Raw genomic sequence first — 18,324 nt, 5'->3', positions numbered from 1 at the left:
CTCCAAAACATTACTTCTACACTAATTCATAAGTAATCAATACTCTATAAAAATAACTAAAGAAACCCTAATTAACCTTAAAAAACCCCAATTTAAACTACTAAAAAACAAGAAAAATCACTACCAAACCAAAAAAACTATCTATAAAAATCCACCATATAAATACCCATATTCCCCCAAAATCAAACTAATAAAAAACACGGAAACAACAAATAAACTACAAAAAAATCAAAAACGTAAATTAACAACACAAATAATTATTCTTAACTCAATAAACCCATAATACCTCAAATCCTAAAAAAATACCACCTATAAATAAATAGAAACCCAAAAAATAAATTTAATCATAAACAATATTTCTCAAATTATCTATAACTATAAAACATACAGTACCATCAAACACACCAAACGAATAAAACCCCTGTAATATAAACAATAATCCAAATATAAATATAAAAAATCTAACAAATTAACTACATCACACTACCCCAAACACTCCACAATAAACACTATATACTAGCAATAATAAAAACCACAACAAAATAACTAATGACCTACCCTATACCTCACATTGCAACCCATAACACCATCCTAAACCATAAAAATAAGTAATTAAAAAATATAATACCCCTAAAAAAATTAAATTAAACAACAAAACTGATTTCAAAAACAGTCTTATCAACACCTAAACTAAAAACCATAACATTAAATTAATATACCATATCCCCTACCATATACCAACTACAAACAAAATTTAAAAAATACATTAAACTGGTAAAAACCACCTAAAAAACATTAAATAAAAATATTTTTAAATTTAAAAATATTAACAAAAACCACCTAATTAACACCCAAAATTCCACCAACAAAACAAACCCTACCCAATCTAAATCCCTATAGACAATAAACAAAACCAAAATCCCAATAACACATATAAAAATTTATTAAAAAAAAGTTTAAATCAATTCTACCTCAAATACAAACAGACCCATTAATAAAATTATCATTACTCAAAAACCAAATTACACATTATACCTAATATAAAAAAATAAAACTACACCATATATATCCAAAAAAAATCTAATTATTAAATGAAAACTATATATAAATATCACTATTTACTAAATATTACTACCATTATCTATCTATATATAGCTATATATTCTTTATGTTATACATATTTATAAAATTTTAAATATATTTTTAATAACTAACAGTATAAAAATAAAAAAATATTCTAAAATAAGTTTATAATAGTCAATGATATCCCATTCATGTATTTAACCCAAAAATAAATTTTACACCCTTTAAACTAATTCTAAAAACAAAAAAACCCCAAAAATAACCCCACACAATTTATTTTCAAAAACTGCACTCACTCCTCCACATTTCAACTCCTAAATTATATTATCTACAGCACAAACAACAAAACAAAACTCTCCTTTACTTTTAACTACTTTTTAACTAAGTAAACCAAAAAAATTCCTAAACTATAATTTTTTTCCTTTTATTAAAACTAAACCTACTCTAAACTAAACACCCAAAAAACCACCAACTCACACAACTAAACCTAAACCACATTTCCAAAACAAAAAAACTAATAAAAAACTAAATAAACCAAACTACAAACCATAAAAAACTTTCAAAATTTATCATCTCTTTTAAAGCCACAAAAAATTTATTATTATTATTATTATTCATTTTTTATACTAATAAATACTTTATTATTAAATAAACAAATTTTCCACTTTTCTCCAAAATATCTTTTCCCAAACTAATTTAAAAAAAACAAAAACTTAAATCTACTTTCTAAAAAATCCCCTTTAAAATTTTTCACTCAAATTTACCCTAAACCAAAACAAATACATTTTTTGTATTTCTTTTGTACACATGTCTAATGTGAGGTTGATAGACAGAAGAGCTGCTGACTTGATAAAGCAGCTGAGCTCATGCTGTGAGGGTTGTCTGCCACCAAAAGGAAATGAAAACTTTTGTTGTCTGGCTTTTGCCACTCCTGAAACTCACTGGAGTATTTTTAAACTCATTCTAATGTGCACATGGGGGGTTTTGCAACCTCAACTAAGTCATGGTGTCAGCCCAAGGTAAGTGGCTGGAGCAAGAGCTCTCTCTGAGCAGCAGGAGCTGTTCTTTTGGCTAATGGGAGCACAGAAAGGGGCGCCCTGGTGAGTTGTTATTCCCCAGGGAATCAAAATCACAAGGATTTGATAGCTCTGAGAAAATGGGAAGGCTGACTCATGATAACACTGGATTGGGAAGTCCATGAGCTGCAGAGTGCAGGCTGGAAGTTAAGCTGTCCCTAGAGGGGTTTTGCTTAGAGTAATCACTACCTTGTTGGCCTCCTTGGTCCTGCTGTTGGGCTCTAAGTGGGTTCACAGTGATGGAACGAACACCCCTATTCTGTGGTAAGCCCATATGTTCCAGCCCTTCCAGGTGTTTGGTGAACTGAAGGTGAAAGTCTGAGGAAGCTACTTAGATTTATGTGTCAGACTATCGTCCAGTTCAGTTGCATTTTGGACAAGATCCACTCACTAACTTGCACTCACTAACCATGTAATTCTGTTACTACCTAATAGGTCCTTCACCCCCATTCTGGGTTCTTTTTAGGAACCCTAATTTTCATATTTTTAGGAAGGAAATTCATGCCTCACTGATCACTGAAGCCCTTCTCATGCATTTGGTCAGGAAAGGTTGGAAGTTAAAAAGCCTGTTTCCTGGTGACAAGGAGGAATGGAGGTCATCACTGTCCTTGGCTTGAAAATCATGCCTTGTATCTGTGTGTTCAGATCCCTGTTGATGACACTGTCTAGTTCTGTCCTGTATTAAAAGAGAAATACTTTGCCTGCCCCCTCTAACCTTATTCTAGTCCCATGTGGTCAGAATTTGAATTAATTTGTCACACATGCCAGGAGATCTGAGCATTCACAAAATCTCTGCATTGCGACTGAGCAGAGGACAGAGAGCAGATCTCATCAGCACCTGAGTCCCAGTTAATAGAACGGGAGTCAATAGAACACAACCTCCTGCCTCTGGCTCTAAATGTGCGAAGGATGCCAAGACATACCACCTCAGACATGTACATTTGCTGAATTGCATGGAAAGAAAAAAACCACCAAATTGAAGGGAATTCTTCAGGGTACATTTCCTTGATAACCAAAGAGTTAATAGTTCAATGGAAACCTTAAAGAGATGCACATGGATCACTTGTATCCTGTAAGAGCAGTATGTGATCACCTGCAACTCTAGAAGAAAACAGTAGACTTGAAGAATTTTGAGGATCTAAGCTATGGCCATGTCCTTCGAGGCCTTTTGGCTGCATCTCCAGGAAGTCATGACATTTAGACTGTCTCATGATTCCAACAGAACAGACAAATCTCTAGCAGGTGACGCACAGCAGCATCCCAGGGGAGCAGGAGCCCTTACCAAGCCACGGCCAGTAGAGCGATGGTTGTGAAGGATGGCATCCCAAGGTGATTCATCAAAAGTCTTCTTGTCGTAGAGGTTGAGCAGCTGGCTGACACTGCGATGGAGAGAGGCGGGGGAGTACGTGCGGCTCAGCTGGCCCTGACTCGGCCTCCTCCCCCCGGCTCCCAGACGGAAACTGCGGTTGCTCGTGGGAGAACCAGCCCCTGGGATTTTTGTATCTGCCAGTCCCTGTGAGGTAGACACAAATTAATAAATAAAAAAAATAAACAGTGTGGTTTTAAATAATTTAGCTGAACAAAATGAAAGCAGGAGTGGAAGGGAACAGAGAAAACCATGCCTCAAAATCATGCAGCTATAAACAGAAGAGAAAAAGCCCAGACCTTTCCCTACTGTAGAACAATCATATAATTAAAAACAAACAAAAAAGCCACCAATACTAAACCAGAATTTTCCCCATTTTTTCTCTTTTCTTCTTCCTCATTTTTTTTTGAAGTACCAACAAGCAGAAGTCCCAAGATTTTTGTGATAGTCTAGACTTGCACAGCAAGAGGATGTTTGCAGATCTTTTCATCACCAGGGGAAAAATCATCACCCACCAGGAGAAACATGCAGTGTCAGATGCCTTTGTGCATGCTTGGGTCATCTGACACACCACATGTCTGGCCACTCTGCAAGCTGAGGACTCTACCTCAAAGTGCATCGTGTATCTTTTGAGAGTGACGCTGCTTGATGAATCGGACATGTCAGCAATAGTTTCAAACTGAGATTAAAGAGAGGGAGGAAAAGCATTAGGGCAGGGCAAGCTGCAGTGTAGAGGTATCTGACAGAGGATGTGAATTAGCTGCAGCTCTGTGAGGGAGAACTGTACAGCAGGATGTGGGGGAGTAGGGGAACTGGCAAAGACCAGACACTGTTTAATTTTTAAGTGGTCAAAGTACTGTGTGAGCAGCCAGCACTGCTTGCCATGACCTCACTAACAATTGTAAAACAAGCAATTTTGCCGCTCCATGGTAGCTCTGTCCTAACTTCTCAGATCAGTCCTTCAACTGCTGCACTAAAAATCTTCCTTTCTATAAAGTCCATGAGCTGTTGGAAGAAGAAAAAGAAAAAAAAGTTAAAAAAAAAAAGAAAAGAAAGAGCAGGAATATGAGAAGGAATTGTGCAGGCATGCCAACAGCAAAGACATTTTAAAGTCAAGAGGAATAACACAAGATGACAGACTGTAGAGGAAAAGGAATCAAAACCATGAGACAAAAAAAAAAAAAAGTTTCTTATGCTCTTAGCCTTTGCCAGGAGAAGGGGCACACTGGAAATCCCATTGTTTCCAAGAGCTTCTTGGTTGAGGCACAGATGCAGTGTCTTGGCACCGAGACAAGAAGGAACAGAATGCGTGAAGGATGCAGGAGTCACTATGCTGCTTGATGGTGCTCACAGGAAAAAGAAGCTGAGAAGTGACAAGAAGAATCATCTCATGGCCTGTGCCTGGAAGAAGCACGAAAATGGAAGGCATGGCTGCTCCCATTCTCAATCCCATAACAACTGCCATATTCCTTTTATTTTGCTTTTCAAGGGGTAGGATAGCGCTACTACTCTGCTACATGATGGAACATGTTTTTTATGTGTTCTTTTTCAGAGTTATAACTTCTCAGGATAAAAAGAGCCTTCCTCTTTATCACTTCCCAGTAGCCCTCCTCCCACCACTCTGATGCCCCCACTGTGGGTCCATGTGCAAAAACGCACTCGTGCATTTTGTGAAGTTCTCTAGCATTTTCCCTGATTACTCTCGCTCTACTCCAAACCTTCCTGGCTTGCTTGTCCTAGAGCAGTCCAGCTGGGTGGTAGATGGATACTGCCAAGAAATAAAGCCTCTCCCTAAGTCTTGTTCTTTGCAGCATATCTCCTGGATACCTGACAAAGACTGTCAGAGTGATCTTGGTTAGCCATCCACAGCAGGCAGCTGGGAACACATGAAAGGTTCCCCTGAAAAGCACATTTTATCATCTACCTTCTCACAGCATGCCAAAGACTTCTCAGCTCTACTGCAGATGTCAGCTAACATGAGGTGACAGCAATGGCTTTGCATATCCTGTGACTCCAGATTCAAAGTTTGTCTTAGGCATCAGAAGCATTTCAGGGCCTGCAGACCAGGTGTCCCAGAGTTCTGTTTGGACTAAGCTCTTGTAACCCTGCTTGGTGTGCCCACACAGATATGGCTCGTATGGGACCAGACAGTCCTTTCTCTACACTAAACAGCCTCCACTTGGTAACCAAATGTGCAACAAACTGTTGGAAGGAGGAAGAAAACGTTTGTGTGTGTGTTTGATAGGGCAGGTATCATGGATATAAACTGGCTGCATTTTTCCAAACATACCGGATGGGTTTCACCTGATGAATACACACTCATTGGTGATGTTCTTTTCTGGAGTGGAACTAAAGGAGGCCTGTCTCGTGCATAAGGTTGCTTGTGGACCTTCCTCTGAAGAATTAAGGAGAGAAGAATAGCCAAGAGGATCAAACCTAGAACTACCATCAGCACTGCAAACCACAACTCGTTGTAGAATTTTGCACGTTTGGATTCTGCTTTGTCCTTCTCTCCAGGCGTTGTCAAGATCAGACCTGTAAAAAGAGGGATTAGGGGAGAAAGGGACAGTTATTTCAAGAAGCATTTAACAATATGCCATCCCTTTCCTCACTAATAAATTAGGCAGAAATTTAAGTAATTTTGTCGTCATGTGCTTATTTGCACTTATGTTCAAGGTGGCATAATGGTTCAATATGCTAGCGGGCTGTAATAAAAAACTTACTACCCTCAAGAGACCCTGCTTAAAGCTCTGGCATTGCTGCTTAGGCTGGAAATCACCACTGCATCAGCAGCTCTTCAGAAAGGAGGTAGTGGTGGTGGAATGTGAGGAAAAAAGGGTTCTCCAAGTAACCTTGAAGAGTGGAAATTACTACAGTAATTTCGGAGTGGTACAGATAGAGGACATTCTCTCCAGAACAACTGTGCAGTTATAGGCCTGTGCAGTTAACAAAAGAGAAGGAGGAAGGTTTTAATACATTAATACAAAAGCAAGCAACATGAAACATTTTACTATTTCTCTCCCCCAGCTGCTAGAAAACAAACCAGTCACGTGGTTGGCTTTGCTTATGCACAACAAAAGTGTAAGAAATCTCAGTGACAGTATTTCCTGGTTATTTGGAATCCTACATGTACAACCAAACTCTTGGCCAAGGAATTTTCAGCACCTTTGCTTGCAAGCCTCCTCTTCAAGTTGCCCACAGTGCCATTCAAGTTTTCAATAGACTCTGGGTAAAAGCAGCAATCAAAAGAACAAAGGGGCAGAGTGTGGAAGGTATGGATGTAGAGCAACCGGGAACATTTTATAATGCCTTTAAGGCAGCCTTGCCTGAAAGTCTGCAGGATAATGGAGTGAAAGCATGAAAAGGGATATAAGGGAAATGCGGAGTAAAGACTAATTGCGAATATAAGGCAGATTTATTTTAAAAGGCTGAACAAGATGCCACATAAAAAAGAACTTAATTAAACCAGTTAATTGATTCAGTTAGAAATAGCTCAAACAAGGAACTTAGCAGAAAAAAGCACAGCATTTTGGAGCAATATACTTAGGTAAAAATGAAAGGATATTACATGTCTGAGGAGAAGATCTGAAGATAATCATGAGAATTGTCCAACTCCTGGAAGTGTTCAAGGCCAGGCAGAATGGGGCTTTGAGCAACCTGGTCTAGTGGAAGTTGTACTGCATGGCAGGGAGCTGGAAGTTGCAACCCAACCATTTTATGATTCTATGATGGTTGGACTCAATGATCTTAAAGGTCCTTTGCAACCTAAAGGACTCAATAATTCTGTGATGTAAAGAACAGAAATCCATATATGGCAAAAAAGCACATTACCTACATACCTCATAAACAAGGCACTAAGGAAACTCCTGCAGTGAGATGCCATCCTGCCTGGCATGCACTAATACCAAATTTCAAGCACAAACACATCAAATGAACAGGTGCTAGGTAATTTCTTCATGTATTTACCAACTCCCTCTCCAGCGTTGTACTTGATGACTGGTGTCATGGCACTCCCTTCATCAGTGATGCAGGTCACTTGAAACAAAAAGGCTGAGCAAAAAAAATTAGAAAATACTGTCAGCAGCAGAAATAAAAATTATTTAGGTGTTGCTTTTCACCATTATTTACCAGCAAACAGTCATGTCTAAAAAAAAGGCAGGAATAGCACACAACCCATCATAATCCACCTGAGTCCCATATCAGAGCTTCACAATTCTTTACACATTGGTATTGAAATTCTAAACTATGAATCATGGCGGATCATGAGCAATCATCACTACGATGCTGCTACAAATTATGTTTCTCTTTCACTACTCAATTCTTCCTTTTCCAATATTTGTGGCAACTTTCAATTTTTTCATCACTTTGCCCTAAATCCCTCATACTTCATTCATGGCTAAAACAAACATATTAAGAACATTTGAATAAAAACAAATAAAGCATTAGCATCATTGCAGTAATCAGTAAGACAAAAAATAAATTACAAAATTCTTTGACATACAACATTCCAACGTCATCAAAACAGAAAAACAGAAAACATTTTTCTTGCTGCTTTTTCTTCCCCTTTTTTTCCCCTGTTGATAATTTCCTTTTATTTTAAAGACTGCAAATTTCTAGAATGAAACTGTATTTCAAAACATGTCTGGTTCCAAGAGCTACTGACTTAATTTGTTTGATTCAAATGAAAATTCAAGCTCCAGTCTTTCCTGAAACTGAAGACTTCTATATATTTCCCTGACTGTAGCCCTGAAGGATGGAATTGCAACACAGCTTCAGGATTTGGGAAAACTTGACCATCATTGTGAATCAAAACAGTCTCACCCAGTCAGGTATAATGTTTAAGAGAAAGCTTAGCTCTATGGATTTTTTTTCAAGGATCTGCTTAGATACTTTTTTGGCGTGGCTGTATGCTCCTTTGGTCTTAGCTTGGGATTGAAATGGAGAAATTTTTTTTAGAGTTTGTTGCAGTGTGTTTTTGATTGTCATGCAGTAGTCAGTTTTACAATCCTTCCTATTTTGTATTGTTTTAGCATATTTTATTCCTAATGGATTGTTCCTTTACCTCCTGTGTTGTTGGTTTTTGCCCTAGTTGTCCCTCTCTGCAAAGACCGGCCCTTTTGTTCCCTGTTCCTCCTCCCACTGAATGTCAATCCCTCCCCAAGCCTGCCCCTTTCTCTAGAAACTTCCCTATCAATTTTGTATCCTTTGAAACCCCATTGGTTTGTTTAAGCTATTCTCCTCCCCTGTAGTCCCATATTGGTTTAAACATTGTATTCCCCGCCTTGTGTTCCACCTCCAGTTTCTCCCAGTTGGTTGAAGATTGTATCCTCCCCTGGGTCCTCTCCCCATTTATAAGTTGATGTATGCATTTGAGTCAGTGTCTTTCTGTCCCTGACCCTCAGGGGAATAAACTCCTTTGGAAAACATACAGAAGACCTCTCCCTGTTCCTTGTCCCTGTCCTTGGCGCAGTCCTATCCCCAATGCAGTCCACCTGTGCGGTAGAGCAGCTGTGCCCTACAGCTGCACCCTGGATTCGACAGCTTTCTGGGGACGGCCCACTCTCGCTGTTGGGAGCTAGTCAGGCTGAAGAAATCAGGCAACACAGCAAAAGTTCAGCACACAATACTATTAATTTCGCTTAACACATTCTCCAAGAGAGGAAGCTGTGGGAAACTGACTTTTGTCAGATGTCCTTGGCAAGTATAGCTCGGTGTCGAAGCCGCTGTAGATGCGCTGCCCGCTCTCCGTCAGCGCATACTCCTTCAGGCGCCCGTTCAGCACGAAGGTGCGGCTCCAGTCAATGTGGATGACGGATAAATTGCTGACCACGGAGAATGGAGCCATGTACCGAGGTGCTGCAGAACAAGGAAAAAGAGCTCAATTCTGTGAATTTCTAGTCAGTAGGCTAGAAGTGATTTGGTGAGTTATACAGCCAAGAGAAAGAGATTCTCCAGAATACAAGCTCTCTGCCACATGCACTCCCCCTTTTCTCTCATAGCCATGTGTATGATTAGGGAAGATACAAGGAGAACAGAAAAAGCTGCTGTAGCATGCCAGCCTCTGCACTGAGAAAGCAGAGATATATCCTGAAATCAAATATTGAACTCCCTCCCTTTGCCTTTGTGTATGTGGTACTGACACTAAAACCCTACAAATTAAGTTCCAGCTTAAGGCAGAGGACAGGGAGACACAGGAGGTTGTGAAAGCCTGACTGCAGCAGGCTGGGCTGTGGGAGCTGTTATGAAGAGGGTTCTTTTGCAAGCCCTAAGAAATTGCTGAGATCATCTTAAACACATGCGCATACATGAAAACATGGGGTTTCAGAAAAATGAGAACAGATGGCAGGCAGACAGAAAAGAAACCCAGAACTCACTTCAGGGAGGAAGAGTTCATCAGTTGGGCTCAACAGCTTGCTGACAAAAAACTTCATTTAAGTTTGAGGTGGTCCTTTCTTGTGGTGCTGCCATTAAGCCATCTGCCCCGTATTTGCTGTTTTGCTCACAAGAAAGCTGCTTGTCCAGCTGCACTTTGCTGCTAATTGCCCACTGTCACTAAAGCAAGCCTTCGAGGCAAGAGGAAGCAGTCAGAGAGACTCAAGGAAAGAGGGACTCTGTAAGCCTGGTGTGAAGAGGTCAGCAAGGCAAGAAAAGCAAGACTGAAAGAAGAGGACTTTGGACCTAGTGGGTGGGGGATTAAAAATTGTTTTCAAATCCTTTTGTTCTATGTGTCTCACCAGTTCCTTATGAATTTTCTCCATTTAAAAGTTCATAATCATTTTCCAGCCTTTTAACTTGCAATTTAATAAAATACAGCTTTGGACATAAGGGATCTTTCTTTTATTTGTTTGTTTTTTGGTTGGCTGGTTGTCTTTCTGTGTTTTTTTTTCCTTTGCATTTGGTGTGGGGTTTTCTTTTCAGTGGTAACATTAAAAAAATCTGGGCCTGTTCTACCTGAAATTTTCAGCTAAGGATGTATCAGATTACAGATTTTGAGTAATTACTTGGCAGAACTATCAAATGATGCAAAAGGGATTTTTAGAAAGGTGATTCTGAAATCCTGACACGAGATAAAAAGTGAACATCGTCTTTGCCCTGACCTGACAGACTGAGATGAAATGCCCATCTCATCTGTTACGGAATGACTCTGGCTACAGCACTATAGATCTTTTTAATAAAAGCTGATGTTAGACTACTACAAATTCAGTTTTGATGGCAAAATCTATTCTGCCTGTAGGCACAGGTCCTGCATGTTTAATTTCCATGCATTCCACCACATGGCCTTAAAGCAGTGCCTGCAGTGGTTGAACAGCAACAAATTCTTACTTCAGTGTTCACAAGCATCCAGATGGTATCCAAGGAAAACTTTTATGAATCCTAGCAGAAGTGTGGCATGAATTAGGACAATAAGATTGTTCCTGAAAACAATCACCAGGTCTCTTTCAAGATCTCCACTTTTCCAAGGGCTTATTTATGGTAGTATATTTATTACTACACATCAGCCTTCTGGTAATACTTAGAACATTTTATGTTCTGCAGCTTTGCTGCCCATTTTCAGTAAAATAAAAGGTTTCCAGGCTCCCAAGATAGAGGATGTGACATCAGATGATGAGCAAAGAAATATTTTTGAAGGAATGAGCAGTTAAGCCCCAGAGCAGAATTTCAATGAATGTTCAGCAGAGACGCAGTGACCAGGGACAGGGAAGAAGAGGTTTCTGGGGATGTCCTCTCTCCCAGAGGTGAGGAAGTAATTTGGCCCTCAGAAACAGGCATGACTGGTCAGTGGTGCATTTCTCATACTCACGCTCCTTTTCCGTAGTGAATCCGATCCATTCGGAGGCACTACTGCCAACAGAGTTGTAGGACACAACTCGCAGGTTGTAAGTTGTGTAAGGCTCCAGGTTGGACACGTTGGCACTCTGTCCTTTCCCTGTGTACTTCACCTCAGTTGGGCCAGGACTGCAAGCCTTCACTGCTGGCTGTAGGTTCAGAGGACACGCCATGTACACGTGGAGCTCGTAGCTAAGAACAAAGTTGAGATTGTGATGAAGGAAGGGCCCTAAATAACATAAAAGCCAATCCCACATTTTGTCCTAACTGCTGTCTGTCTGGCTAATGGAGAAGAAAATAGACCTGATCCCAGTTTTTCTCTTGGAGATTTTGGTCCTAACTGTGAGATAACTGGGCAATTGTGGTGGTAAATCACACTCACTGTTTATGCCTGTTACCTTGCTGCCCTCTTCTGCAAGTCAAGATTTTTGCCTAAGTAACTCCAGATTGCTGCTCTCTCATCACTGCCAGTTGAACTCACAACTATTTCATTACTCAGCCACAGCTGTCCGACAACCACCTCCACTCACAACAGCTCATCCTTTCCACCTTTATCCTCCCCGGTATCCTGCTCAGGAGAAAAGCAATCACTGTATGAAAAAACTTCCCAGAAAGTGTTCAGGCTACAGGGAATGTCACCACCAGCATGACAAGGAAGGAGTGTGACTGCCACAACTGTTCAGTGCCCTCAGCCATGGAATTCCAGCTCACATTGTTCTGGCACTAGCTCCAGCCAAGGTGGTGTGCAGGTTCAGCTGGGTGGCAGCTCCTACCTGGTGACGATGCCGTTGGGTGACTGAGGGGCGCTCCACTGGAAAGAGGCATTCCTGGAGGTCACGGTGCGGATCTGCGGCGGAGGCTGCTCCGAGGGTGGAGCCGGCTGCGTGGTGAACTCAGCCATGGGTCCTTTGCTGCAGCAATTGAAACAGGTGCAGGCCTCCACACCAATGGAGTACGTGGTGAAAGGTTTTAGCCCATGTATTGTCTGCTGGGTGGCAGTCCCTTCTGACAGCTGTGAAAATGAAGAGGGAACTTGTCACAGCTTCAAGCACCACAAGTACTAAATAAGAGTTATGGAGGTCAATTAACCCCAGAAGAAGACAGGCAGAAGATTCTGCATCTTCTTTAAGTCTGACACTAATGCAGCTGTTGTGTAATGGGAACTCTGTGTTTTTCTCCCATTATGAAGTTAAAGGACGCTCTTCAAAGGAAAAGACGACGCCATCAGTGGCCTCATGATATCTTTAGTTGAGCTGTGACCACTGTATGTCAACTGCAAATGTCATTCTCAGCAACAGAGAAGCTGAAAGCCATTAAAGGAAGACTCTGGGATAACTGGTACTGAAGCAGAAAATAAATTAATGTGGAAAATAGTTACATGATAAATGTGCTAGCAAATAATCATGCGTATCTCAAAAGCTTCCTCAGTATGGATGCAAGAAACAGTGCTGGGCAGCATGACACCAATGTGTCTGGTGGGTCAGGTGACTCCCAGACAGGAGAATGTGTTCTCTGGTAGGAACATCTGAGTCAAGAGCCAACATGATGCTCCTCTGCATTTAAACAGACGTTGTGCTGGGTGAGCCTGTTAGGAAACTTTCCTAAGCTCAGTAAGGGAGAACTGGCAGTTTTGGTAAAGGAATCAGTGCCCTGCTCTGAAACTGCTCACAGGAACTGCCACTTCACCTTTTTGCTGTAGTCATTTGTTGGTATAGCTTTTTTGAAGCCAAAGAAATAAAAATATGTAGAAAACACCAACAAGGGGCAACATCTGCTCTCATTTGGCAGCATGTGATTCAGCAGAGTTCAGCAAAAAAAAAGAAGACAGTCAAGCAAGCAATGGGAAGCACTTGGTACTCCTTGATGCCAGAGGCAGAGGCAGAGGCAGAGCCAAGCCAGCAGCATGGCAGGTGTGAGGGAATGGAAAAGGAAGGCCATGCAGGCACCAATGGGATGAGCTGGCTGAATCAGACACAGCCACAGCCAAGTGCACTGGAAGGAATAAATGGGTAATGTGAAATCAGTAGACAGCTTAAGCTCACGGACAGGACAGTGCATTGCAGAGCAGCTAACCATGGGAGGCCAGGAGAGGAAGGCAGTCTGTGACCAACAGCAGCAGCTTGTAATGACAAAATTGCTAAAGCTAGAAAATACAAGTGGAAGTACAGAAAAAGTGCTGACAATACTCACCACCACATCAGTCCCTCTGGAACCATTAGAAAACAGCCTGTAGATACTGACCACCCCGTTAGGCTTAAGAGGGGGGCTGATGCTCACCACAGCCACAGTGGATGCCACGGTGCTGAAGAGGGGAGCTCCCAGGCCCTCGGGAGGGGCAGGGCCTGTCCGGCAGCGGGACCAGCTGCTGGGCGTCCGGCCCACCGAGTTCACTGACCACACCTTCCACACAGAACAAAGAAACTGTCAGCAAAGAGCTCAGGCCTACAAAACACCTGCTGTTAGCCAGAGGGGCTACTGCAGCCCTACTGGCACTGGGTGAAACACGGCACAATGGCACTCCTGGAAAATGCCCCTTGATGGCCAGTCAGCACGTATGTTGACCCAGTAATTTTTTAACAGAAGGGTGGAATATTTCCCACTGCCACACTTAGGGAAAAGAAGCAAAAGTCATGTGTCAGGCAGTGTGTGCTCCTGTGTCTTCATACCTGATCCTCACACTCTGAATTCCTACCCCTGTCTGTGTCACACCATGCCAAGAGGACTCCTGGAGGAGCTGCAATCAACAAGAACAGTGTTTTCAAAGACATCAGAGCAAAGATACTCATATCTGGTTCTGACAATTTCTCCCTTCTGCATATTTTCTTCACTTATGTAGGTAGCCCTGATGAATTCAGCCTGGCCTTGGGTGACACTTAAAAGTTGCATTCACCTTGACTGAATCACACAAGCCAAACTCAAGTTATTCTTTTGAACCAGTGAGCTTAACAGGAACATCCCTCTCCTAAAAATATTAATGTATCAGTTATTTGGCAATATTTTCAGTAACTTGTAATATAAATAAAGCCCACTGAAGTGTGTGGTTAATACAGCATCTCTCATTTATTTTCACAACAACATTTGCTTTATTGCATGAGCACAAAGGCAATGACTTCAGTTCCAAAATTTCAAAAATTAGCAGCTTGAATTAGGCCTGATTAAAACCCACATGTCTCTATGAACTATGCCTACTGATTTTGTCAGCTACCCAAAACCAGAGTGATCTGCAGACTACATAAAACTCAGCACTTATTAAACACACTCTCCAACAAATCTGCATGAAAATTAAATTTTGCTTTCATCAAGGACTGAATAAACATATGGAAGGATGTATAATCTTATTTATCAAAAAGCATTTGTATAATTAAACACGAATATCATAAAAGGTTGCCTTAGGTCATCATTTGCATGAGTAAGTAATTTGTAGAATGTCAGGAACAATAGACAGAATAGATGGATGCATGAGCATATAGGGTTAAATTAGACTCAATATTAGCCAACCACATAGTGATCAATCAGAATGATAGATCTAAATGGCAATACAAGAGGACTGTCTGAGCGATTTTTAGTGTAAGTATTCCTTAGTAAGCTTTCATGTTGAGCAGTTCTAACTGCAGTAAAACACATTCTTATGTGATCTACTTAGGGCACTGGTCCGGGGGAGGGAATGGTGGGACTATGTCTGGAAAAAAAACAGGCGGTTTAGAAGTAAGAGGTGTTCAAAATTGACCCTGAATCCTTCCAGATTACAATAATAACTTCCAAGAACACAGGACACTTTACAAGGAGCCTGGGGAAGGAAAAGGGATAAAAACAACTAAAGTGGCTTTGAAGGTTGAGGTTCTGCCAACTACAAACCCAAAGATCCTACCTGATCCCATCAGTAACATACAGAACCATCCTAAGTAGAGATGATGCCCTGCAATAAAAAGCTCAGCCAAAGCACTTTCATTTCAGTGGAATCAGTAATACATCTCTGTTGTGAACTATTCATAAAGTCAAACTGTTCACTTTACTGCAGTAGGTCAAACCCTGTATCTCAGTTCAGTTCCAGCTGCTACAAAGATTTACCCACAGTCATTCATTTCAAGGGTCATATTACTTTGTGGAAAGAATAAAACTCACATGGAAAGAGCAGCTCTGAGTGTGGCACTGGCAATGGCTCAGTGCTTACCTGGGCTCAAATGCTCCAGTTACATCCAGGCTGTGGCCTTGATGAGCACAGAGCGTAACAGCGCCAGGCCTGACCTGCTGAGCAAGCTGCCCACAGCTGAAGGTGATGAGCTAGGAACAGAGCCTTCCTGTGTAGCACAGGAATTCAGCTTCAAAATGGAATTGCCAAGGAATTTTAGAGGAGAGAGGGATGCAACTCATTTGGGAAGCAAACACTTCACTGAGGGTTGGATGGAGACTTCTCCCTTCATCAATCCCCCATCTATTGTAGGTCTCACACCTCGTATTTCAGAAAGAAGACTTAATTCACAGAATCACAGAATAAACTGAGCTGGAAGGCATCCACAAGAATCATTGAGTCCAACTCCTGGCCCTGCCCAGGACCATTCCCAAGAGTCACACCGTGTACCCAAGAGTGTTATTCAAATGCTTCTTAAACTCTTTCAGGCTTGGTGCTGTGATCACTTCCCCAAGAAGCCTCTTACTAGGAAAGGGCCAGAAGCCAGAAAAGGCCATTGTCACAGAACAGAGTAAGGATTTCTTCCCCATCCCAAGCAGTGTGTGGTCCTCTTGTGCCACAGAACTAGGAGATTTATAGCAGAGAGGAGTCCCTCTGACCCTGGGACACTCTGTTCCCCATTATCTTGTTTGGTCTTATATTTTGTGCAGGACTGATGTGCATTTCAGAGGAAGTAAAAGACAAAACGGAAGGCTTGGAATTCCTGAATGTTTCTACTGTCAGAGCAGTCACCCCTGGGAAAGAGAAAAAAGTAGGATAATGACAGTAGGGATGCCATCTCTTGTCCCAGTGCTGACTTCTGCTTCCACAGCTGCATTCATTACTGGATGCCAGTGGCTTTGAATTGCTTAAATAGAGACAAAGACACATCCCTCCCTGAAAACTGTGCACAGAATAATGAGAACATGATGTGCATATGAGTCTCTGGTTCCTTTGAGCCTAGGAATGGGCTGAAACCAGAAAAGCAACATCAATGTTGTTGGAGAAGCACTGCTGCCTACCCTCCTCACCCTGCAGTGGCCTGTATCAGACACACAGTTATGGGTTGGGAGCCCAGCTGAGGAAGGAATGTCCTGCTTGTGTAAGCAGGGGGTGACAGTGACATGCAGTACCTGGCTCCTGATGCATTTTTATCTCCTTTTTAGCTGAGAACAATGTGACAAGGCCTCTTGTACTTGAGCACCCTTCCAAGCACCCTTGCAGAGCTGATGGTGCTGTCCTCACACACAGCAGTTTACTGTCACCCCATTGCCAGGTCTGGGGTCATTAGTGCAGCCTGGGGTTTTAATAGTAATCTTGTAAGAACAATCCCAATCCAGTGCAGCCTGGAAGAGACTGAGTGGACACCTAACTGTGGCCTGCAGCTTCCTTGTGAGGGGCAGCAAAGGGGCAGGCACCAATCTCTGCTTTCTGGCGACCAGTGACATGCCCCAAGGGAACAAAGCGGTGTCAGGGGAGCTTTAGGTCAGATATCAGGAAAGGTTCTTCACCCAGAGGGTGGCTGGGGACTGGAACAGGGTGTCCAGGGAAGTGGTCACAACACCAAGCCAGACAGAGTTCAGGGAGCATTTGGACAATGCTCTCAGGCACATGGTGTGACCCTTGGTGTGACTTGTGCAGGGCCAAGAGTTGGACTCAATGATGCTTGTGGGTCCCCTTCCACAGGAGATTCTGTGACTCTGTGCTCATCCTCTTTGATACTGCAGCTAAGTGGTTAAAGGACTCCTTCAAGAGTCAGGTAATTGAGGTTCAATCACATGATCCACCAGAGGCAGTCAGGCCTGCTGCCCAGGTGGATGACCCCTTCTGTTCTTGGGATGCTTTGCCCAACTCTCTGGAAAAAAAAGGCCAAGGTCATGGCCATGTTTGTGTGGGCCTGACAGACAGACATGGTCTGAGCATGTCTTCTAGACAGACACCAGCTACTCAGCCCTGCCAAGACATGTGTCCAGCAGAAACCCCCTTGGTGTCTGAGAGTCTGTAACGCCAGCTTCTGAGACAGCTGTGACAGCTAAACAGGACTTCTGAGGATCTGAATTCCAGATTTACACTGACCTAAGCTGGAGTCCCTTAACTCCCTTTGCTTCTGCTCAACCATCTGTAAAAGGATGGATGGTTATAAAAATATTTCCCTGTGAGAATTGCTGTCCAAGTAAATCCTGGTCAGTGTTTGGAAACCTGGGGCAGTAAATCCACAGAACTGACTGCAGATGGAAATGCTGGTGTTTAGCCACTTCTTTGCAGGAAAAAATGGGGCAGCATGGCAACAGAAACCACAATGAGCAGTGTCTTTAAAATCAGAGGTCATGTCTACTCAAGAAGGCACCACTAAACAGTCATGGATGGAAGATGTTGCCTGGCTAGCCTGGTTAAACTGAAATTTCATATTTAGGCTTCTGTAAAAAGCTTTTTGGGGTCACAGACAATCTTTAGAAATTGTGGTATAATCAGCATCACAAATATTTAATCACATTCATACAGAAATATAAAGAGCCTAACAGGCAGCAGCATAACCTTCTTACAATTATGAAAGACCACATAGGAACATGGAGCAAACAAGAAGCAATCACATCTTAGGGATATATTAAATGGCAAAACACAAAGAGCAGAAAGCCAAGAAAAGTTTATTGACTTTTTGAATATTCTGCCTCAAAAAGCATTAAGTCTGACATCATGGTGCATGGCTCAGCACCCTGCCAAAAGATGTGTTGCTGTTAAAGGCTGCACTGTCCCTAAAAACCAGGGGAGGGCTCTGAAATCAGCTACCAAAGGTTACTAATTAA

General features: G+C 42.0%; 1 protein-coding gene across 1 annotated transcript in view; it reads right to left on the bottom strand.

Annotated features, from left to right (window-relative positions):
* Window positions 1-18,324, bottom strand: part of USH2A (usherin) — a 375,341-nt gene that overhangs the window by 3,287 nt on the left and 353,730 nt on the right. The window contains exons 65-71 of the mRNA XM_066546427.1: window positions 13,543-13,752; window positions 12,126-12,364; window positions 11,327-11,544; window positions 9,205-9,381; window positions 7,492-7,575; window positions 5,816-6,060; window positions 3,442-3,672 (exon numbers count right to left, since the gene is read on the bottom strand). Of these exons, the coding sequence (XP_066402524.1) occupies window positions 3,442-3,672; window positions 5,816-6,060; window positions 7,492-7,575; window positions 9,205-9,381; window positions 11,327-11,544; window positions 12,126-12,364; window positions 13,543-13,752 (1,404 nt within the window). The remainder of the gene's footprint in view (window positions 1-3,441; window positions 3,673-5,815; window positions 6,061-7,491; window positions 7,576-9,204; window positions 9,382-11,326; window positions 11,545-12,125; window positions 12,365-13,542; window positions 13,753-18,324) is intronic.

Source organism: Molothrus aeneus, chromosome 3 (assembly GCF_037042795.1).
Source record: "Molothrus aeneus isolate 106 chromosome 3, BPBGC_Maene_1.0, whole genome shotgun sequence".
Taxonomy (NCBI): Eukaryota; Metazoa; Chordata; class Aves; order Passeriformes; family Icteridae; genus Molothrus; species Molothrus aeneus.
The sequence above is the reverse complement of the archived record's forward strand: the minus strand, read 5'-3'. Positions and strand labels throughout refer to the sequence as shown.